This window comes from Rhipicephalus microplus, chromosome 5 (genome assembly GCF_043290135.1).
Source record: "Rhipicephalus microplus isolate Deutch F79 chromosome 5, USDA_Rmic, whole genome shotgun sequence".
Classification (NCBI taxonomy): domain Eukaryota; kingdom Metazoa; phylum Arthropoda; class Arachnida; order Ixodida; family Ixodidae; genus Rhipicephalus; species Rhipicephalus microplus.
The window spans coordinates 109968278-109993786 of NC_134704.1; the positions used below are offsets into that span (position 1 = coordinate 109968278).

The 25509-nt window shown below is 41.5% G+C and overlaps 1 protein-coding gene across 1 annotated transcript in view; it reads right to left on the bottom strand.

Moving 5' to 3' along the window:
- Positions 1–274: 274 nt before the first annotated feature.
- The window catches only part of LOC119184742 (glutamate receptor ionotropic, kainate 2), a 197196-nt gene continuing 171961 nt past the window's right edge, over positions 275–25509 (bottom strand). The window contains exons 9-15 of the mRNA XM_075895843.1: positions 16144–16257; positions 14271–14477; positions 6380–6759; positions 5706–5904; positions 4487–4712; positions 1484–1809; positions 275–822 (exon numbers count right to left, since the gene is read on the bottom strand). Of these exons, the coding sequence (XP_075751958.1) occupies positions 664–822; positions 1484–1809; positions 4487–4712; positions 5706–5904; positions 6380–6759; positions 14271–14477; positions 16144–16257 (1611 nt within the window). The 3' untranslated portion in view covers positions 275–663. The remainder of the gene's footprint in view (positions 823–1483; positions 1810–4486; positions 4713–5705; positions 5905–6379; positions 6760–14270; positions 14478–16143; positions 16258–25509) is intronic.

Sequence of the window (25509 nt, forward strand, 5' to 3'; positions counted from 1 at the left end):
TGAAATGGGAAGGCCTGACTTACTTGCCTTTCTTTTCTTAAGTGGTGAAGAGATTCAACATAATTTCATCCGTGCACAACTTGTTATTCCTTGCATGAATAGAAGCAATTGAAACAGCAAGCTTGCTTAATGTTTCCCTTTGGCAAGGAAATGTGCCACCTGATATTTGACGAAGTAAGACAGTACCATTGCTTGTTGGTTTATGTTGTCACATTGGCTTGTATGTTTAGACGTAATTAGTTATTTGACTCGTTTGACTTACACCACGCAGTGCCTTCATCTTCACCCTCCTCCTTTCTTATATCTAGCATGCCCGTTCACGTCATTTGCTACCATAGGACGAAACGTTCAGTTTTTTAAAAAAAAGCAGGGCTTCGGACGACGGCTTCAGAAGACGCCCATATCACGACGCATTATGATGAGCGGGAGCAAGTCAGCGCACGTTCACTCAATTGTTTCACACTTTTCACCGTCCTTCAAAAAGGCGGGGCACATGCACGAGCGACACAATCACTTGGTCGTGGAAGTCAGCGGGTCTTTAGAGTTTTTTTTTTGTTTTTTCAGCGTTCACCATGTCGTCACACGAGTTATATCGAAGAGTCACCAGAATGCCTCGGGGTTGTGCGTAGCCGTGGCAAGAACGTCTGGTGACTCGCCGCACTGCTAGGAAACGTCGGGTCTCCTCTGCTGCGCATGCGCCGATGCCTCGCGGTTGTCTACCACGTCCACTTGAAGCGTCGTCGCCGGCAGCACCGATATTGAGCGATCCTGTTGAGCAGTTGCGAGCACCTCCAGCGAAGTCTTCGACTCTTTTTTGGACAGCTGCGCAGAAGACCAAGGCCGTGTTAAAAAAAAAGTTAACTAGACAGTGATGAAACTCATCTAAATATATCAAGGTGGTCACCGTACCGCCTTATCCAACATTTCGCAGCATTACACCTTGGCTTGTGCGTACAGGACAAGTATTTTGAGGCGGCAAGCATATATGTACACCGAATGCGCATAAAAATAAGAGCCCCTCTCGCGCAACATGATCTTTAGCTCTTTCTTATTTTCCTGTATGAGAGACAGCAGCAACGAACATCAAACTTCAAATACCCATCTTTATTTATATGGCGGAAATAAATATTTTACTTGATATTCTGTCTTAGGCCTCCAGAAGATATGCTTCTGAATCATTAAAAGTGCATGTAATTCAAAGTTCCTCGTTATGAATACAAAATTCTTGCACAAATACAAACACTAAGGGAGACATGCATTTGGAATATTCATTTTATACACTTCACCTCTATATCTACCTGCTCTCATTTAAATTGTCAATAACTGAAACATAAAAAACAAAACTCATATAGGTTCCACAGGCTAGTGATAATTTTAGTATATCTAGGTCTCGTCCAGCGCGAACATCTCAGATTGTTTTGGGAAATGTGATATCACAGTTACAGCCTAACAGTAACAGGTTAGGGAATATGGCTGTGCTTACTTCCATAATATCACAACTCCTTTCTAAAGCCTTCTTCTTGGCTTTAGATGAAGGATGGGTCTTCCACACAAACTCCAAGATGACGCACACGCTGGAAACACCGAGTCCTCCAAGAAGAACGAGGAAGACGCCTCCAACATTGGATACACCCAGTGCATTGGCCTCCTCCGACGAGTCCTTCACATCGGACAGTGCAGACGCACCTCTTTCCTTCTCGCGTTGCTGAGAGCAGTGTCCCGTCCACCATTGCTTCTTGAGACGCGCGATGACCCCTGTTTCTTGTAACCGGAGAATGGCTTCGGATAAGTGGGCCGTGTAAGGGGACCCTGAAATCAATTACAGACCAATTTTGGAATAATACCTTGTCAATGTGTCAGTGCACCGAATGCTACTGGAATGTTTCTCATGCGAGTACAAAACAACCAGGCCAGATTGTAAGAGTGATGGAAAATGCAACAAAACATGTGCTCACTTAAGTGCTTTGTCTCCTACAACATGCTACATATAATAAGCTTTTTGTAATAAACTGACACACGCCTTAATATTTCACTGAAAGAACTGAATCTTCTCCGGTCTAACCATTATGCCCAAAAGTTATCCTGCAGTGAAACAAGACAGCCCGCCTTTCCAGTGCTCATTGGAACCACCTGCAAACCATTGTCGCTATATACAAATTTGAAGGGCTGCGAAATGTCGTTCTAGAATCTTTACCACGTGCATTAGCGGTGGTTTACAAAGAATAACTACAAGGCAAAACAAAAAAAAATGTAAAAAGCATGCTTGGTTGCAATAGCTGACACCGAATTGTAAGTGCCATTCAGTTAGGCACGTATACCGAAGGTTATGTTAGTTATATTCTCTCCCGCTTACGTTCGAGCAATTTTTAGCTGTAATATCTACATAACCTGTGTGATCATGCACCACATCTTTCGGTGCTGTCTTGCAGTTCCTAATTGACAATCCGGCAATGAAAAGCAGCCCCGAAGCGTATACGTTTTACACGTTTGCGCTGTGTCTTGACTTTGTCGATATTTTTTTCAATACTGTGATAGACCCATACTTTTTGACAACATTCTGAAATATAATGCTGACTGACATACATTTTGTTTCTCTCACTGGGCTAACAAAAGTAAAATATAATGAATGTTATTGTTGAGTGCTTTCATTTATTAAACTGTGAATTAATTATGATGTTCCTCTGTGCTGATACGTTCGTGAGGCTATCAATTTATTTTTAATTTTCATTATCCACACCATAAGATAGCAATGAACTACGCATATGTCTAAAATGTCTCTCTAATAGCTGTTTTTAACCTAAAATATTGGTCTCAGTAGAGCGGCAGCATTTTTTATTGACGATACCTCACTGCCTCATGTCTGAAGGGTTACTTGCTAAATTCGTGTCTGTAACCTGAAGACTTTAACTTGTCACTACACACCCTTACTCACAGTATGAGCTTATTATAGTCACACATAATGAACTGTACAATGAAGAAAATAATTCCGACTGAGTGCACGTTAAAGAATACGAAGTCGTCGAAATAGCCTGAGCATTTTACTGCGGCGAACTTTGTAATCAAGTTGTAGTTTCGGCACAGAAAAAAAAAACATAAAATATTTGATAAGCTGCTCTCGCCCTAATTTTTTAGTCACAAGCTTACGTAGTGATTGACGCTAGAGAACGCAGTTTGTCCTGATAATTTGTGTAGCATAGTTTCAAGAAAAAAAAGTATATTTCTAACCTAAACTTCCGGAGCCCTCCAATACGGCGTCCCTCATAATCATATGGTGGTTTTGGGACCTTAAGCCCCACATATCTATCAGTCATGTTTCTAAGGTACTTCGAAAACTAAAGAGGCAATCGTAAAAATTTCGTGCATTGAATTAAGCTGTAACGCTGAGTGCTGGTGATTGTCCTGCTGACTGTCTGCTTTTACTGATTCGTGCACAGCGTATTATGCGCCGCGCGCTCAATTGTTCAATAGAGATTTTGTCATTGTGATACATTGTAGCAGTTATCTTCTTGATTAAAGATAACCTTTCCTGGTTTGTATTTCCGTAGATATTCGGGGCAGCCTTGCCATGAAGTTTATTTGTAAAATCATATAGGTGACTTCTATACACGAAAGCTTTAGTCAAGTGTCAAATTTGAAGTCTTCTTATACACAAATATTCAAATGTTTTTTGGTGCCTAAATCACAACAATTCATTTCATCAGAAAGAAAAATCGTCACTCTGCTAACTCTAGGTGGGTATTTTTTTGTTGGTATCGTCTATTTTTTTACACACATTGTAAAACTCTTCAAATGAAAAAAAAAATTGAGCATTTACAGTTTACATGCCCGCAACATGCAATCTCGCTGAATTTCGCATCTTAGGCAGCAGATACATCTAAAATAGACATTAAAATGTATAGATTCTCATCTAAAACTCACAGAATGAAGCCCAACACTCCACCTAAGTATTCCACTCATTTGTCCTGTTTTTCTTAAAAATGTTGTGAATACGTCTGCAGGCCTTGGAACACAACTGTGTAACAGGTAATTTTCTAGTTGACTTTCACCCACCGCGAACTTTCTAATCTCAAGCTGTTCAGAGAACATGGTAATCTGGAAATTTGCCTAATTCGAAAATCTCGTTCTCCTGTTTTTCTTATGTTTACTCATCTTAGGCTCCTCTATTAAATAATTATATTCACACTATAAAACTTTGACCTTCGTGCAGTCACCACAATTGTAAAAACATGTCTGCGTCATAGTCGTTATCGAACAGGTGGCCCACACAAAAGCTAGCACCGAGCCTCCTCAATGTGATTCAGAAGCACCTTCAACACGTGACGTAAGCAACTGGCGTGACCACTTTCTCATACGCTATTAGCCTAGACCACAGATGCATAAATACAGCAATACTTTCGTACCGTGTGAGTAGGCAAACAAAATAAGAACCATGAAAAGCGCCAGAGAGAGAGAAAGGCAAGCTTTCTTTCCGAGGCCTTTTGTTCACCTCGGGGCAGCGCGAATCCATATCCCTTGGAGTCGAGGGGGCCCCCAATCTGAGCCAGCTGGCAATCTCGGTCTGTGATATACTCGATGGTTGCAGCCTCCATCAGGAATGCGTAGTCGCCTCTCCGGACGCGCTCCACGCCTTCGGCGGTCGATGACGCCAGGGAGTCCTCGCGGTTGTTCGACATCACCGTCCACATCCGTTCGTACGGCTCCAGTTTCGATTCCTGTGGTTCGCGGTGAAAGGAACGACACAGTGTCTTGAACAGTGGCTCCTAAATTGTTATTCATCGTACGCTGTTACGATGTGCTTTAATACAACTCGCTTATTATATTCTATTAAGAGCCACATTTTTCATAGCGTAGCTCCTGCTCTTCTCTGCATACACTTTTCGCTCCAGAAGCTGTAAATGGCGAGTGCTGGTGACCTGTCTTTTTGTAAGTTCTTTCAAACCACGGAAGTGCTACCGGTTTTACGCACATGCTAACAGCGCACTGCCTCATGCTAGATGATGTCGCGTGGTTGATTGGTGAAGTACTTAAGGTTTTGTTAATATCGACTAAAGCTAGTCTATGGCGTGAGTTAATTTTGACCTAATGTGGGCTGATCCAGGATAAATTACAACTAGCAATGACTGAACAATAAATGGTGGAATAACGTAGGTTAAATAACCCTGGCCGCATAACATATGTACTCGGCAGTTATAAGCGTTACAGTTTTTTATTTGCCATATGTATTCTTTCACACATACATACATAGCAACCATAGATGGCTCCGCCCTGTTTTGTTTTCGCCATTTAAAAAACACCAAGCTTTCACGAAGGCTTTGCTAGGTCGTCATCTCTTTCTGTTATAATAAGTTGAAATGTATTGTTTCTGCGGCACATTTTTTTTGCACCTATGAGATTTCAATTATATGCGCACGGGTGAAATACACAACTTTTGTAATTGTTGAAGTACGGGAGCCACGACAATCGTAATTTGCTTGCACCCAAACCATTCGCGAGTTTGCCATTACGCAAATACTCTTTGGGCAACGACTTTATTTGGTAGTCAAGACAGCAGTTTATTCATTTTATGTGTGCTCCAATGAAAGATATCCAAAATATTTAACCAGTGATAGTGCTGACGCATGGCGACTAGGTGTGAAAATGTCGTTGTGTAAAACCTTATTGGCACGGCAAAATTATAAGCATCATGAAGTTATATTTTAACTGACCTTAAAAAACGTCTCCGTTGAGCCCGACGACATGCAGCCGTACTTAATCTTGGACTGCGCAGCCAGGTCATGAACGTTTTCTATGGGAAACTGGAGCTTCTCGTTGACCAAGAAAGCGGCCATATTGGCGGTGTAGAAGGAAACCATGATGAGCGAGAACACCCACCAGCTGATGGCAATGAGTCTTGTGGACGCGGCCCTGCAAGCGATGTTAGGAATATAAAAAGACGGCAGGCATGACATTTCGTTATCTCAATATCATTAAACTTTCCTACGATATGAAAGATTTTGAAAAACGTGTCTTATCTTTATGCGTAACAATTCGAAGTGGTTAACAATATATTACCACGAAAATACTCAATATTGGAATCCAATAAAGTTCACCAATTCCTTGCTCTAACGATTGCGGTTATAGACGTTCTAACGTCTTTCAATAACATCTTAACAATTTCAAGTGCTGGTCTCGTCTATTTTTCCTACTCAGCATGCTATTGTGACCCTCACAAGCTTTAGCACAGCGTATACCTTGCGCACACATTCACTTTGTGCATATCACTGAAATAACCATGGCATGATCTAGTTAAAGCTTCTTTTTTTGTTTTTCACTCGATGTTTGCTACAGTCATGCCACGCATATTGTACGTTAACAACGATTTTACCATCTCGAAACTTACCTGGGGCTGGTTTCACAGCCTTGGAAAAGGAGCGCCGCCGTAGCGTACCACAGGCTCTCTCCGAGCCCAAGTGCATTTCTAGGACTGTCCGCACCCGATGACCGATCGCAGTCGCACTTCGGACCGTGTCTCGGCACGTGCCATTCGGCGGGGGCCATGCGTGCCGCCAGGTGGAGCATCAGCGCAGAACCAAGGTACGCTGCCAGTAGGCAGAGCCAGACGTCGAGAGACAAGGGCAGCAGAAAGTAGAAGAGACGTGACTCCTGTACGGGTCGTCGGTACAAAATGCCGATGCCGGTATGCATGAAGGGCAGCGTGAAGTCCACCGCGCGTGAGCGAGACACCGTGATGGTGAGGTCCCCGATGGCCAAGTCGGCTTCCTGCGTGCGCACCCATTCTCCATTAGGTTTCGCTAAGTGGGACCGATGGAATTAACAAAATCCGGGCACCTATATCACTAGCACCGGTTGACGGCACGAAAAACCTACGCTCTCCCACACACAAAGCGTTTCTTTTTTTTAATCAAATATACTCGAACACACTTATAAAAATGCCGGTTTCAGGAATGAGAAGCTGCAGCGCCATCAACTCGTGTACGTTATTTATGGTGAAATAACCCGCTCAGATCAATGCCCGCATGCCGCAGTATCACTTATAACAATAATACTATTTGCTCGTAGTTCTTGCAGAAAGGTATAAAAACTCGAAATTTTCGCAAAAAAATTTAATCGATAGATTCGAGCTGCTGAACCCCCTTCCACGACCCCACATACCCAAGTGCCCCTTCATATTTGCAATGAGCTTCACTGCATAACGTTCTGGCTGTACGGCAAAGCTTAGATTTCAAATCGGCTGCGACTCAGATGGTTGCGGATAATGCATCTTCTGACATGCCACTTGAGTGATAAGTTGAGACTTGGAAGATTTACAGCAACCAGAACTTCGGACGTTGTCATACATTGGCTATACATAGCTTGTGGTAGTCCCGTGAAATAGTCCCAATTTTCTAGCAGGCCCGAAAAATTGGCAGCCTTGTCATCTTTCTCGCTAGTGTCTGTTGCCAAATTTTGTCTTATAGTTTTCTGACACCAGTCTTAATTGATTTTACGTTGCTTTCTTCATGCAACACGGTTATACCAATGATCGGTTATAACGATGTAGTTTTTCTGGCTTGTGAGGTATGGTAAAAAGTGGTTTCGACTGTACTGCGATCTCTCATTGATGACGTAGAAGGTCGACAATAACGTATTGACGACGGCAGATTTTAATGGCTCAAGGGCAACTGATGGCAAAGAGCGTGTATTAGAGTAATATTAAGTGTTACGTAAACTGGCCACTGATACTAAAGAATAAGCAAAATTTGTAAAACGACTTCCAGAAGAGCATGTACTAGAAAACTGTTGCCAGAATAATACTATTTTCACTAAATGGTGGTTTCGTAACTTGTGTACATGTGTGGTATGGCTAGTGCAGGCGTAACAGGAAACAAATCTCCATCCACGTCAAAGAACATCAATTAGGAACAACCATACGAAAGTATTTGCCTGCCAGCTAAGCTTTTAAGTTTTGCAAGCTTTCCTAAAAAATAACATGTCTTTGCTCCTTGTTGTTCTCGATAACACCTGCCTTAGATTTGCCGACATTTAGAAATCAAGTAAGACTCCGTGAATACACTTGCTATGCAGCAAGATATTACAAAGTCTTTTCTGCCAGCGTTCGGAAGTACGTGTGTAATGTACTCTGAGGGCAGCGTGAGGCCATTTCCAGCCATTGCGAAGATACATTCACGTCTTTCACAATGATACACCTCTTACATTTTGAGTTTTGCTTTCGTACTTTTTATGGTTGCACAATTAGAGTTGCAGGTCGCTAATGTGCCAGCTTCTTTGAATTGTTTGTTACGTTCAAAGATTTCAAGACCAGAATATAGACGCGCTTAATGCGAGAGCCTAGTTGCACGTCAAAAGAGTCGTAAAGTTTTCAGATAGTGATTGATAATAGCAATGAGAACACAACATTATGAAATACACCGCTTATGATGTGTATGCTGTAACTTCAATACCTTTATAAAACTATTTAAATATATTAGAAAACACGAAACAGAAATTATTTATGCACAACAAAGAAGAATACCCAATAGAAATTTCCTCTGAGCTTAATATTTTGGCAAAAGACCTTGTTTTCTTCAGAGCAGAAGCTGCCTTCTTTCGTAGCTTGATGAAAACTTTGGTGGGCAGTTACTTTAGTCACGTAGAAAAATCATCTATCCATAACGATGTCTCCAGGATTACTCCCTGTACGACGATGTTTCATTTGTGACGGAGATAGTGCTACTTAGAAGCGGAAATCGAAAGCTGAGCACAATATTGACTACTGCTGCTGAAGCTGCCACGCGGCCAAATACTTCGTAAGGCTACGCGTGTTATTTACACCATACGTAGAGTTTCATACAATAACAACTTGAGAAGAGTTTGGCGCTGCCATCATGCACCTCAATGAAAATTATGGGAAGTACGGGCTTCAGATTAGATAGGGTTCGCTAGTGAACTGTCCGCAGACCTTTATCTAAAGTTTCAGTTTCGTTTTTCCCGCAGCATGGGTAGTGGGGAGCAGTGAAAAAGGCTGAAGAAGTGCCTTTGTTCTTCGAAGAGGCTGACGCCCACTAGATCTTCTGATTTCCTGCGACGTCGGAGCTTTATGAGTCATATTTGTAATTTTTAACGAAGCGTCGTACACTCACCGCTGCGCATATATATATATTAGCGTCTCATGCCGGTGCAGAATATTGCCCCCAGTTTCGTTTTTCACGAGCGCGTCTTGCCTAAACTCGTTTTAAATCGACTGCAAAATGATGGAGAAGTTAAGTAGACGCACCGTCACGCTCCGCCGACTCTACTTCACAACAAAACTAGAGGTGCGTTGGAGGCAGACCACTAGGGTAGACCACCTAGCGTCGCAGAAGACAAATCAATAAGTGTTTCTCACTTGATGCTCTACTGTTATTTCCTATAATAGGTAATACATACTTTCGTGAGAAATCAAGCGTGTTTGTCTTCAAGTGTTATAAAAAATAATTCATCAGATCTTGATGCCAAATCTGGAACGCAATGGCAGAGCGATGCATACCCTAATGCTTGAATTTGCCTAGGTATCTTTTTTACCTCCTGTTCACGAAAACGTTTTGCAATAATGTTTGCGTACAAATATATGAAGCAAGTTGAATATAAGTTCATATCAGTTTATTTTACACTCGGAAAAGAAGCGTCGCGAATCTCAAAAAAAGTGATTCAATCGAGGACGATCCGAAGCCTGTGCATCCCATAACTCCCATGGGGGCACAAGCATCAGACTCCCGTCTAGATATTGTATGAAGCGGTGAAGCTGTATGACAGAATATATATATATATATATATATATATATATATATATATATATATATATATATATATATATATATATATATATATATGCTGTCATACTGATCTGTAAAGTCTTTCGAAGAGCACTGTTTCTCCGAATAATTTTATTCGGTGTAGTTCACTACTTACTGTTCATGTTGTTCCGCGGCAATGACCAGAACATGGTCCTGCATGGCGAGAATCGTCATAAAAAAAATGTTGCTTCATCGTCGGGTTGCTTCATCATGTAGCTTCATCATGCTAATGTCGTGATCTCTAAAATTTCCGTGAGTCTGTTTTTAGTTAGACGAGCGTGTGCGAAACTGAAAAAAAAAACTTGTGTCGATAAGTTTTGCGCCGTAGAATTGGAACAATGCATGTTACACATATAAAAACTATTCTGACGAAAAAAAAAGAAAATGAGGTGCCAACATTTCAGCAATTAAATTGACTATCTAGGCTCCAACGACACATTGTAGAAAACGCGAGATTTCTAAGACGGCCTCTTTTCCCCATATGGAGCTGACATCCGATGAACTTTCATTTTTTTATCTTGCACTCACAGCGAGGTTTTTTTTGCTAAGGCAACATAAAACAAAAAGGTGGCGGAAAAGCTCTCCTGCTAATGCGATAAGTGAGGATCAAAAGACTAGGTACTGCGAAATGGCGACAGAGCTGGAATTAAAACACAGGCTCATTTCCGAAAGTGAGCAGGCTAGCACGTTCCGCGGCAGCTGAAGCCAGCCGAGCTGCGAACGTAAAGGCGGGGATTTCTAGGAAAACAACACTTCTTACTGGCATGGATGACTTTCTCGAAAGCCCTGCTGGTGGCACGTTCTGTATCAGACTCTGTACTTTTTTAGTGCTCAGAAGACAGTGCCCGGTTCCTAAGCTCGCCATCAAGAAGTTTTCTAAGGTAGATTAGCTTGCAACAAAGTCATGCGAAGCTCTGCACGTAAGCATCCTTTGGCTGAAATCCAGGCCACATATCAGGCCTGTCACGGTTAACATTAACGATGAAAAACACTTGTTTATCTGAAAAAAATTACCTTGTTACCAGAAATATTCAACACAATTGATGCCTCCTCAGAAGCTCTCATTTCTAGACCTAAATATTGTAACAATTTCCTAGGTTCAGTTTCATGTTACAGAAAAGAATAAAGAATTGCGGTGTATGGATACACAATTTTATCTCCTGGTCAAAACGTATTGATCCCGTTGATAGCAAAATCAGAATGCACAGAAGCGCTATGAATGATGAGGTGCTTAAAGCACGAAGAAACGCTGCGTCTGCAAAAAGAGTCTTGGCCAGAACGTGCTTTCTGGAACCCAACAGCCATGTGAGGTATTTATTAGAAACAGAAAGCTTTTGTGCAAGGGCGCTGGAACAACACAGCCTACAAAAATACCACATGCCAAAACGAACGACGTTGTTAAAACGATACTGATAGACCTGCAGCAAGTAGTTAGCACACATAGCTGTGTATTCCCTGCCAACAGCCCTTGGCATGTCCGTCAACGTTAGTCACAGGGTGTCTTCGATACTGATTGATTTAGGCAGCAGCTTTGACAAGGACACTAAAGGAGCTTATAGACTGCTCGATAATATTTAGACTCATGTGCTGCCTCAGTATTCCTTGAATATTCAAGCGCCAATGACTATACTATCTATGACTTCAATCATTTGAAAAAAACAAAACCACGGGTCCGAAAAACGGTGAGGCTAGGAACTCGTTATACTGTCTCATGGAGGAGCAACAGGCCGCGTTCAAACAGACTAGGCTTCTGTGTCAGAATCACAACTATTCAGAGCGAGTGATCAGTACACTTTTTGCTGATTTCCCCTATTTTTTGCTTACCATTAACAATATTATCATTCAAATACAGGTTTTTGCTTTGCATGGTGAGCACAACATTCATTGCGGGCTCACTAATAACTGCAGTGTAGAGCTATAAACACTTACGATGCTACATGCAAGTTTCCCGTGCCGTGGGGTGGTAATAGCTGCTCAAGGCCTTCCTCACACTGCAGTCAACTCGATGGCAGAAACAAATGAAAATTTTATCGTTTAAGATAAACTGTGCTATAGTCCTTATTTGGACTGGTTGGTATATGATCAACGAAGTCTAAAAAGCAGCGCGTGACACAAGACAGTGACAGAGACATCTCTGTCACTGTTCTGTGTTGCGTGCTGGTTTTTTTTTTCGACTTCGTAGTTTAAGAGTAAACAATGCTGTGTGCAACCTATGAAAAAACTGAGACACTTTATCCAGTATTGCAGGCTATTTTCTCTAGAAAGATGTCACTATTTCAAACTGAACGCAAACCAAAAGCAATCATGTCAAACCCACTGAGAGAGTCCATTGAATTCACAACAGCAGATAAATGTACATTGACGCGTGCTGTTTTATAGTGCGTCAGTGAAACAAAATGATAGTGCTTAGAACGGAAGAGAGAAGCGTTTGAGGAGGCTTATCGGAAAACGTTTTCGTCAGCGCTCCCAGCGAAGACGGACTACAAGGTGCGTAAACATGGGTTCATGAAAGACGCGAAATTCATACGCGACAGCGAGTGACGCTGCTTTCATGTCCTTGTAATCCCCGTTTTGCAGCTTTTCCTACCTTCCGTTAGAGGCTTATGTAGTACACGGCATAAGGCCTTCACTTTAAAGCTCGGGGGTGCAATAATGAAGGAGTCAAGGACTCTGTGTGATGAAAAATGGCGTATGCACTCTATAGGCTCTCCTTCATGACAGCACTTTCATGGCATTCTTTGACTGTGCACAATTTTTCTTATACATACATAAACACTCCTCAAGTTTTCGTGTAAACAACCAACCACCTCCTGCGTCCAGGGTTTATGTTGGCTGCCACGATCGATGGTAGCGCTTGTTCATAGCATATTATTACACCGAAAATAGGAAAGCTGCTGACGTCCTTACCTGAGCAGTGCATTTTTGTTTTTGTTTGATTTTTCACTTTTTTTTTTGGGGGGGGGGAGGAGTAGTAGTCGTTCATTTTGAGAACGTCCCAAGGGAATACTGAACGCTGGGCGAGTTGGTAAATTGTTGTTGGGTAAGTTGGGTGCGGCGCTGCGTCAAACAGGCGCACTCTGACGGCGCACTCTGTCCCAAGGGAAGTTGTAAAGACCTCACCTCACGTACTTATTGCAGTGAGTTGACGTTAGGCTTCCTGACGCTGCGCCACATCCTCTTGCTACGGGAAGGGAAGGTGCGTAGCTAAGTCAAGTTGTGCACTCTATCTCTTGATTGGCAAAAAAGCGCGGCACCGCGTCAAAAAGCTATGTGCCGGCGCGATGAAGGCCTGGCCACACGCACCTGTTGCAGCACGTCCGCGCGTTTCTATGTGTGTCTTTATGACAGAGGGTGCGCAGCTTTGCGTAGCCACACACCCTCCCTCTTCATGAGGAAAGGGTGCGGCGCTGCGTCAAACAGGCGCACTCTGACGCGCTGCAACAGATGCATGTGGTCAGGCCTTAACAGTACACAGGAAACATTTGTTCAAATGTTACCAAAGTGGTGCTCATGCGCATGTGGTTACGGATGCTCACGCAACAAGCTATGTTGAAGTGAAAACTACGGTGGGTACCACTTGAATCCGTCTTCTCACAAGCCGAAAGTGGGACATGGCGCTCTAAAGCCATCTTTGAACAATGAACCATCGTGCAGTCCAGCACACTGGGGTTTCATCCTTGATATAGGTTTATTCTAGCTACCCATTTAATTAGAAAAACAAGATCCAAATATGTTAGCGTCAGTACCCATTCATATCTTCAGATGCCATATGTCATCTGCTACATTGACCACTTCATCACTGCTGCAAACTTCCGAGGCCCCGAGCCTATAGTTGCTCCATGCTTGCCCGATATGAACTTAGCTGAAGCACGTCAGTGGGTTCAACAAACGATGCTGAAAACAATTGGGAGAACCGTACACTTGCTATGACCGCACGGCTGAAACATTTGGGAGTGAAATGTTTTACGGGAAATATACAGATTGGCTCGACAACGAATGAAGTCGATATCAAGAATAGCGCATTCATGAAAATTTCGACTTCAGTAAAATGGAAATCCCAACCCTTATTTCGACGAGCGCGTGACAGTCCTTTCTTTGAGATGTTCTACAGGCTGACCAACGTTCAAAATAACATGAAATTTAGATGCCGCTCGAAAACAGCGTTCCGGGGACAGAAACTACGGTTATTGAAACTTGATGCTGTGTTTAAAAAAAAGAAGGAAAGGAAGTAGGAAAGAAAGAGGGAAAAGAAAAAAAGAAAGAAAGAAAGAAAGAAAAGAAACGAAGTAGGCACCCCGCCATTTCTCGTATAGGGTGAGGATTTTTGAAATATTTGGATGTAGCTCGCACTTCATGGTAAGCCTGATGAAGAGCTGCATTGCACTGGACAGAGGCGGGCACGTCATTCGGCCACTGGGACATCGTCCGATACTCGTCATTTGCACTGTTAGTACTCACCCTGTCCATGACTTCCCTGATGATACCACTCCACTCTCCACGTGCGTTTACTACACCATAGGTACCATCACGCACAAGGCGCAGTTCAAAGCGGAATCCAAGCAGGAGCGCCATCTGTCGCAGAATATCGACGCAATATCCGTCCAACCTGTCTTCACCAGCTGATGACGTCTTCGAGTCCTTGCGCAACAAAACGTATGGCTCACTCTGCGCAAAAAGAGCAAAGTCAGAACACGACGTAAGGAACGGAGTATCGTTTGCGCTAAAAGGCTTATACAAATTCGTAGCCATGAAACTTAGCAAAAAACTGAACCGGGCAGGGAGTAACGCTTTCATCCTTTTAGAACTTCTGATTTGTCAGATGTCAGGCACCTAACTCGAGCATTACAAAAAAACGTTTCTTCACGTAACAGGCTGTTTTATATAAGTTTTCACTTGAAGGGATAATCTGTTACTCCAATATCTCTACATTGTGCACTAATTGTGCGCTAATTGCATAATCAGGCACAAGCCACACTTCCTCGCAACGATAGCGTTTAGGAGGCTTTAGTAGTCTGCCACGACAATTAATATTTAACATGGTAGTGTTGGCTACGAGCTTTCATTCATTAATTTATATTTACAAGCTTAATTGCATTTTTCGTAATGCGCGATTCTATACGTAATCACGTTATGAAATTAAGAACATAATATCACACAACAAAAGGCGCATCTTGTTCTGTCTAAATCATATATTGCTGGTCTCAAGGAACATGATGCTTCATGCTTTTGTTTTATGAAGCAATTCCTCCCTCATTGACCATTTCTAGCTGCGAAAATACCAATATATGACATGTAGAAAGAGGTCAGAATTTCGCTTTGTAGAAAAGTAGCCTCCACTAATAACGGTGCTGCTGCACCCCATGGGTAACAGCCCTTTTCCATAAGGCCGAATTATTGAAATAAACTGCCGAAGATCGCTCAAGCTGTTTGTCCTCGCAAATTAAGACACACAGATCAGATGTTCACTGTTGCACACAACGCAGAAAATTGAAATAAACAATGTTTGCTTAATAACCTGTAAACTATCGGGTCATATATGCTATGCAGCATCGTAAGTGGAAAATATTTCAGTTCTGGACTTGTGCCTTATGACTGTAACTACGGATTGAGGTGACAGCCGTATACATTAGGAATTCTTCATCAATGTTTAGCCCTACCAACGCGTTTAGGTATGCTAGCAGTAGAAGGAACCATCACCCTGAAAGGCACAAAACATTCAATCGCTGAATTGTGGATTTGATCGGCTGGGACAGAACGAAGGGTCACTATTTTCTTCAGCATAATATTTATACCTTGATTACAAAACTATATCGGTTTGTTACAGTTGAACCTTTTGATAAGATATATGGACCTGAGAGAAATTTTCCTGCTTTATATGAGGTGCCCGTTACAAAAAAAAAAATGCACGACGTGTGTATTTTCTAATCAAGACCTACTTCATTATACGCACGCTGGTGTCCCTTACGACTGTATGTGCCATACATCAGTGTCTCTCATGAATGCTGTTTACTATAGGCCCCGTTAACATTACTATGGCTTGTTCACGTTTGCCCTAAAAAAACGTGGCCCTACATTCTGAATAACCACGCGTACGATTATTGCCCCGCATTCGGCATTTGCAAAGAAAAAAATGATTTGACGGCCACTAAAATACGTGGTTTAAATTTCCACCCTGTCCAGTTTATTTTAACCATTCAAGACATATCTCTAGAGTTTCATTAGCTAAACACATAGTAAAACTGTATTTGCACATGGATACAATACATCTTCAATCGACCACGTTTATACTAGACACAAAATAAGGTAACTGCGAAAAAAACTGAGTACGCACCACGATAGTAACAACGCGCAGTGTTTTATTGCGCAGTGTGTGAGCTACCTCTTCGTAAACCTCGCTTTGATTCTTGCTGTAATGAACGCCGCTGCGCTCATCCCAGGTGCCAACCTGAAAAAAAAAAAACAGGAAAGCGAGAAAAATAGAGACTCTGTTAAAAACAAAGGAGCCATGACATGGTCAGCCGAAAATACGTGCTTTTCAGCGAAAGATAGAAATAGAGCAAGTATTATGTCAATATGTGCTTTACAGAGAAAGCTAAAAGTGGTGGGTCTATTATGCCTTTAGTGATAAAAATATTGGGCCTTCAAAGTGCTTTGCAGTGAAAAACAATCCCTGGAAATCAATGGCTCCTTTAAATTCCGTTTCCGCCAGTAGCCAGCATTTCGCCATGCCACCTGTGACGTCACGTGGAGCAAGAAACACTGCCATTGTCTTGCACCACAGTTTCAGCCACTCCAAATAGTGAAAATCCGAAGTCTAAAAGAAAAAGAGCTGAGGCATCTTGATTTGACGCCCAGCTGTTAACAGAAAAACACCGTTAACTACAATGCAGCTGCTCGTACGGCAATCTGCTTGTTACGTCGTGGCTTTCAAGTGCACCAGTGTTGGCCTATTCTCAAGCAGGCCGAGAATTTGTAAAAATATTCAGTAATAAATTAAGGTATTCATTAAATGCTGTAAATTTAACCAGCCTATTTGAAAATGCTCAAAAATTAACGCACGCAACACTTATTACGATCCCAAGTTGGGTACCACGACCCCTTCTTATGTACGGAGGTAATGACCTGCATAAGTAGCATGGTACGTTGTTTCTTTTTGTAATATCGTGGTGTTTCGTTGGCATTGTTTTAAAATGCAACGTATTTACCAGATATCATGTTTTAACTTTGGTGCCACAATTTTGAAGTGAGAATTTATATCGACAGGTAATGAACTCAAGTTAAAACAAAACAAGGTATAAAACAATTGCACCTAGATATAGTGCAGCTGCTTGAGTGCATGTCTAAGAATGGTATTTTCAGTAGTCTCTTTCTTGAATGCTATTATAGGCAATACAAATTTACGTTTTTTCTCTTAGGAGGGGTTTTATTTAGTCACTCTGCGAAAGGCTGCGCAAAAAAAAAAAACACTGAAGGCTGATAAAAATATCCTCTTTTCAAACTAAAGGGGCTGATCTACTGCTCGATAGCAAAGGTCGGACAGTCCAGCAGTCATTCGCAATTACTAAGTTAGGCGGCTGAAACTATATAGATCAGAGCTGTACTTTAGCTCAAGGAATTTATTGCTCTCAGGCCAAATTTGGATAGATGTTCACTAAAATTGATGAAATCCTTGGTAATGCTGCAGCCTAGTTTCTGAACAAGCTAAGGCAATAATATGATTAGGCTGCAGAGAATAAAAATACGGTCATTAGTCATTTAGGTGGATGTTTTTGTGCTTCCTTGTATTCCTTTGATTTATTTAAAACGTGTTCCTTCTTTACTATACACCTTTTTACACCAAAAACGTCTTTTGTCAATAAGAGCGAAAGAACAAAAAGCGGAATTCACGCCACAGTTTTGCCTTAAAGCTATCAATGGTGCCGTGAAAAAATTTACCAAGTCAAAAAAATAAAATTAACTTATGCGCTTTAAAAAAAGCACGAACAGAACACGCGTGCAGCGATCGGGCCATCGACGTATAGAAAATGATGCAGACAAAAAAAATACACGAAAGTTTTTTTCAAACTCGGCGTGAACTTCCGACCACAAAATGTTTCAGGCACGTAGCAGCGACGCATTCAGACGCTGAATAAGTCAAGAGGCACTCTTTCGAAGTGAAGAAGGCACGGCTGGGTAGATGTCGTAACGGGTGTTTCAAATTTCGCGCGCGTGGGTTGTGGAAAGTATACCTTGGGCACGCAATTTTCATGAGGCATTGTTTTCCGCATTTTTTCGAGCTGCAGTGTTAAACTGCGTAAAAGAGCATACTTTGTTCCCATTATCCCCCACTATAATGCCAGCAAAGAAGTAGCCGAACATCTACAGAGCCGACATTCACATTCATACTGGCTTATCCGTGAGCGTTTTGGCTACGAACCAACGAGTGCATTTGAAATAACTGTGCTAGTACATTAAACTTTGATATATTTAGTATGTTGTATGTAGTTCTTTTGAAGTCCTAGCTTTGCCGTCAAAGCAAATAGGTGAATGAGGTAGCAACAAATAAAAATCTTGAACAAAGCAAGACATTTGGCTCGCTCTTTTAGCACAGCAACCGTCGCAACACAAGCAAGAATCTATGTAAGGTAACGGAACCCTGAAGCAATTCATGAGATTTGAATTTTACGGAATCTTGGCGACGATAACAGAACGTGTATCGATGACGAGCAGTTGGCTGATCCACACTATCCTAAACGTGACGGCTACTTTGATGGCTAGAATACGCCTCTATTGTCCATTTTCTTAAAACGGAACAAAATATCAGGGTTGCCTACCTGTCAAAGTTCTTTAATGTGTGTGTAGGCGCGTTTTTCAAATGCGAAGCATATCATAGCAAACTTCGGTGACTTTAAGCGTATCTATCTATCTATCTATCTATCTATCTATCTATCTATCTATCTATCTATCTATCTATCTATCTATCTATCTATCTATTTATCTATCTATCTATCTATCTATCCGCCTACGACATTTAGCTCTCCTGTCCTTTTCGATAATGTTATCGATATCAAACTTAGTATAGCCTAACATGACTGTATGAAGAACATATTTGACTAGTCAAAACATAAAAATTATGACATGTATGACAAGAATGCCATGATTTACATTTCATGGTCCTGCAGCCCTTGCGGTGGTTTCGGTCACATGACATGTTGCAAAACTGGTATGGTATGGCATGATTGCATGGCGAACACAAGTGACAGACCCTAACATGAAAATCATGACATGCGTGTCATGTAACAACATGACGACTTGCCACGCTCATGATGCACTAGCGGCCGTTTCACAAGCGTCACATATATCAAATTTCGTATTACAGTACGTGAATGGATGACGAAGGTATATGACTGGTGCAAACATGATAATACTGAGATGCGTGTCATGTAACAACATGACTTCATGCTACACTCATGATGCTCTCGTGGCCATTTCGCTTGCTTCATATGTACCAAACTGCATTACGCGACGTGAACGGACGACATAGGTAAATGGCACAACCAAACATTATAATTACGACATGTGTGTCATAACAACATGACTACATGCCGCACTGAGGATGCACTCGCGGCCATTTTGCTAGCTTCACATATGCTAAATTTGGTATTACGTAACGCCAATGGATGAAGAAGGTATGTGACTAGCGCAAGCATGATAATCATGAGATACGTGTCATGTGAAAACATCACTATATGCCACAGTCGAGGCGCCATTACATTTCGATGTGACGCGGGTCGCGTGCTCACTGGCGTTGCCACGCCAGGTGCCGGTCCTCCCATATACTCGCAGGCGCGCGCCGCGCTGCGTTGCTTTGACGCATGCGCGTTGAAGCTTGTCCGGCGTCCCTCCGTCACGAAAATAGTGAGACGCAGTGTTGTCTGGGTAACGCATAGGAACGAAATGCAGCATGTCGCATTTCGAGCCGGTTCCCGGCGGGCTGCACCGATGGACGCTGGTCGCGCCTAGCATGAGACTATAGAGTTCTCGCGTTTTGCTAACGTAGCGTTGCTGTGCCCAGCGTGCGCGCGCGTCAACGTTACATTGGAGTATATCGAGCCCTTCATTATGCGCTCGGGGCCATTTTGCTAGCTCCACGTATACAAAATTTGGTGTTCTTTGACGTCAATAAATGACAAATGTATATGACTGGTGCAAATCATGAGAATCCTGACACGCGTTTATGTAAGAACATGAAAACATACCAGGCTCATAGGGTGCTCGCGGCCGTTTAACTATGTCAACCTATACTAAATTTGGTGTCACATGACATGAATTGATCACGAAGGTAAACGACACATCCAAACATGGTAATCATGACACGGAAGTCATGTACGGCATCATTCATCTCCAACTCATAACTTTGTGCTGATTTTAAAGTGACATATTAGCATTTCCGATTTGTGCTTCCCATATCATCAATTACCACTGTATGTAGGATCTGCCAATGTTTTTTTATTACCGGAGAAGTTACCTAAAGCCGGTCTTTCGTTACAATACCGCACTATTGGAAAATTTTTTTCTAGTGCTATTCTAATGTCTGTGGCACACAACGCCATTACAAAGTCTCTTCTTTTTTTCTTGCAACCAGCCAAAAAAATATTCTCGGCAATCTTAAACGAAATACAAAGAATGCGTGGCTCAAGTAAGCACAACAAGTTCTAGACAGGACTATGATATTTTGCAGTGCAACTAGAGAACAAATAGGTAAATGGGCATTTCATATTATTTCATGTTCATTGCGTTCCGTCCTGCTTGTTGTTTTCATTAAATTCTGCATAGAGTAAAATTTTAGCAATGGAACAACAAATTCGATAATATACACAGGTTACATACAAAATCCAGAATATATATGTCGTCACCCTGTATACGTTTAAAAAAAGTTCCAAAAATTTTTTTGTCCACCAAAAATCACACTGATAACTTTCGTTAAAAGTGCTTGTTAGTCTTGAGGTTAATCGGGTAAACAAAATGAATAAAGCCTCCCATTTTTTAAAACTTCAGCTGAGTTGCTGCATCGGCTTAAGTTAGCATGTAAATCAAATTCCTCAGCACACTACTCAATACTCTCTCTCTCTCTCTCCCTCGCACTCGATAAAAATACATGTTTATATAGGTTGAATATTGAGTAATAAACAGATATATTGCCTGAACGCTGAACTACTAGCGGCCAATTTAATCCAATAAATGTTCAATACTACTCTACTTTTGTTTTCCCCACATTGCATTTTTTTTCTTCAATTCATCTACGTGTCATTTAGGTAGAGATTTACGTACGAAGTTTTTGCTTTGTTTTTAATATTGAAACACGGCCTGCCATGAACATTGTACAGAGCTATTGTTCCTGAGGCATGTGCACGCCGGACAAGTACGTCCACCGCGAAGACTTGTTTTAACGGTTGAAAAAATGGGATCTCTTTTATGAGATTTCTTTTAATCCGAAAGCTACAAAACACAGCAGCCGTTGTTCTTACGGTTCTCGCATGCTTTGTTAAATATACGTAACGTCACAAGGCCGGCTTCCACGGGATCATGTACGCGTTTTCACTCGAGCATAAAGAACGGCTCTCCATGGTTCAGAATACTAACAGTGGAGATGTTTCCAGCATGTTCAGGGCTTTGTCTTTCCTCAAACAATAGCCTTTTTTGTGTTTTTTTTTTCTAACTGCAGTCGTTTTACAAGAGAGAAAGCAGGGGATATTTTGGCAGTAACGAAAAACAAATAATTCAAGGCAGCCCAACAAGTCTGTGGAGCATTTTATCAAGAAAAAAATTCTCAAAATGTCGATGAATCATCATGCTGCAAACGGGGCCCTGCGTACGAGACTGTGCAGTGGAATAAGTGGTTGTCACAGAATACTATGGTACAATGATCCAGGCATGCTGGATACGTCTAATTACAGAAGTACTTTCTAAGAAGACATCTTTTATGGCTGTTCCGAATCCTCTTTCACAATTTCCACGCCTAAAAATGAGGCTTTTTTGCTAGCTCAGTAAAAAGTTACTAATATGTCTCCATTGAACGATCTTCTGTCGTTGTATCTTGACTTGGTTTTTTATGTGCCAAGTCTCTCGACATCCGATGGTCAGAATGAAGCCACCTGGAAAGGCTGAGTTTGTAAGCCGAATACAAAAAGATTTCGACATCTGCACTGATTCTAATAAAACGTCATGTTCGTGCCCAATCTATTAGAATTCAGGTGCTAATGCGTGATCGCTGAACTAACAAACCTTCGACAGTTTGCAAAATTATGCAAGGACGAAAAATCTTGATGGACTTGCACGCAGCTGTCCACGTCAACCTTTCCCTGTATATATTTTTCTGGCTTGCTTAGCCATTTTATTAACACCCCAATATTCTATGGCACGTGATGATGTGAACTGTTTGAGCATCCGACGTCCGGAGAGCGCTTACAATTGATAGTAAAAGAATAGACATCCCAATGCTAAGACGCCACGTTGGAATGTGAATTAAAAGTAACTTTTCCTCTGACGCCGAAAAGATGATTTGACTCAGGTCATCAAGCAACAAAGCTAATATTATTATTACACTATAAATACCAGTGTTACTTAGTTATTGTTATTATTATTATTATTATTATTATTATTATTATTATTATTATTATTATTATTATTATTATTATTATTATTATTATTATTATTATTATTATTATTATTATTATTATTGACACGACAGCGTTACAGAGCTCGCTTCACAGAAATTCTGGCATCGGCGTCATAGGATGCGAGCGATAAATCATCTTATGCATGACCGCAATGTCGAGAACGATGCAAACACGATTCGAATCAATGCAATTTTTATTGGAATGTGCTTTGACAAAGAAAATTTTATCAGCGCAATTTCAAGCTTTCACTCGTCCAAACTTAGCTCGCAAGCTGATCCACAATCAGCGATTCGGTGGATGCGTTCTCTTTCCTATTCGCAGAAGCTTTTTCTTCTAGTACTCATATCATTGCTTATACCAAGAAATATGAAAAGCCCCAAAGCCTTTCAATGACATCTGCTTTATCAACCAGTCTCAAAACAAGCGTAACTTCCATAAAAATGTTAGGAGACAACTGTAACGAACTGACACTTCGCCATAAAAGTTATTGTAGTATTCATAACTATTTGACAAAACTTGCCACGAAACGCTATGATAATGAGTAATTTATAAAAAATCAAAAATAATCCTCAATAGAGAGGAAACTGATAAACTAATTCTTCAGTTCACTTACAATCAACTCACCTATAATGAAAATCACTCACCATAACGCTACTTATTGTCACTTTGACGACATTGCTGATACGTTTTCAGAGTATTTCTGTTCGTCGTACAATTGTTCAAAAAATATTACTTCGCGTACTTTGGCGTGCTTATATCACTTATTTTAAATGCGAAGCCTTTCTTAGCGAACTTCGGCGATTTGGAGCGTATCTATCTATCTATCTATCTATCTATCTATCTATCTATCTATCTATCTATTTATCTATCTATCTATCTATCTATCTATCTATCTATCTATCTATCTATCCGCTTACCTTTGGGTGCTCTCATGGTCACCCCCTTAAGTAGGTGTGAACCAAAATTAACATGAGAGGGTAAGATGGTTTGACGAATATGACGCACTGGTGAAGACAAGAATAGGGTCACAATCCCGTGAGTTAGTCGTCAAACACATCCAACCATACAGTGGCACCTACCCAAGGGAGGGAATTTGCCGCTGGAATGCGGGTATGTGCCACAGGTGATAAACACTTGGTATCTACCCAGGAATGACGATAACACACATGGGACATTTTACGTTAAGAAATGCCGGACATCCGTAGCATCGAGCTGACGAATGCAAATAATAAATGTCAGGATCGCAGCTGCAATCAAACCCAAGCATTCTACATGGCGATGAAGCATTTTACCACAGAGCTACGCCAGGTCTCAGAACTACTTTTCAAATAGACGCTATATTCTTCGTGAGACATCAGTAGTGCTTGCAGTGCTGCCTACCCAGTTTTATAAACATTCAATATGCACTCCTTTGATAGAGCCGTCACGTCGAGTTAACATCAATTGTGGTTAGGTACCATGCGCTGAAGTTGATTTTATTGCGATAGCAAATATATGTACATTGTCGACTGCATTTGGCTACTGGTGCGACGTCATGCACCGTATATGTATACGTATACATATATTTTTAAAACGGAAGAAAGAAGAAAAATCCAGAAAAAAAGCACTCCGGCTCGCAGAATTAAACGTGGGACCTCCGCTTCGTGAAAGCGAGGCGTTAACCACTGAGCCACCCCATAAACGGTCCTTTCCAATCAAACGGCAAGCTATTTATATCTACCACTTCCCGCTGCTCTTTTTTCGGCATTACAAAAAAGATGGCGCAATGAGCGCACATCGCTACATCGCGCATCGGCGCCCGCTTTAATCTACTACTTGTACTCTGCCCGGCTTACAGAAGGAGAGCGGCGCTCCCTCAGCGTCCTTACCTCGCGGTGGCGGGAAGGGGAGGATCGTATGCCTTGGCTGGACTCGTGTTTCAGGAGGAACGATTCTTCTGTAGTTAATGTGCGCACAAAGGTCACTGCAATCATTGCAGTCTCCGTTCGCGAAAAGCGCGCACGTTTCAGACGGCCAAGTAACAAATGAGACGCTCATTCACGTGCATCCGTACCCATGAGTAGGTTTCATGCGAAGTTTGGGCGCGAGGAACGCGGGGCACGTGTCAATCTGCTTTCCATGGTGCGCGTGACCTTTCGAATTTTTGCTATCACGTTCATTGCTTCCCCTTTGCGGCAAAGCTGTGACTTTTATGTAGCAGTGTCCACAACAAGCAATCTTGCGAGCATCAGCGCTTCATATCAGCCTCTGATGTTTCTAATACGCATGTTGCAGTTGGCATCGTTGCGCAAGTGGAAACAACTGGTTATATAAACATTTGCAACTCTTAAACATATGTATGTGCGTGCAACATTTGTACATATATTTAGCATCATTTCATGACGTGTCCTTCAAGAAAATATTGCAAAGCGGTCACCTTCCCTCCACATGCTTCGCATAACATCGATTCCCAGGTACGTGGGATCTGCCAATTTTTTTTCTCTTTTTTCCTCTTCCTCTTATGAAATAGCGTAGGCTATTCGTAATCTTGAAAAAATACTTCTTCCGGTCGGGATAAAATTTGCGTACATCATTTAAATATGGTTCCTAAAATCGATTCTCAGTTGTTATTTAATATATTATAGCTCATTTTTTTTCCAAAGCTTCTTTTCTTCACTCAATGAAGTGTGCAAAGGGTCTACCAGTTTTTAAAAAAGGCGATGAAGATTATAGTAGAAAATAAAGGCCTATCTCTATACTTTCATTATTAGGTAAACTGATAGAACCTCTGTTTTTAGAGCACCCTAATGCCTACCTTTCGAAATTGAATGTTGTATAGGCTTCCCACTTCGGTTTACGTCATAGAAGCTCCACTAAAAATGTTCTACTTTTGTTGACTGACTTCATAAACATTCGCTTGATGGTGATAGCTTCTTGGGTTCATTCAGTATTTTTAATTTACCTAAAGAATTCAGCACACTGAATTACTCAACTTATTTTGATCAGTTAGAATCTCTTGGTATTAGCAGAACACTTTTAAAGTTTGTAAAAGTTACCTG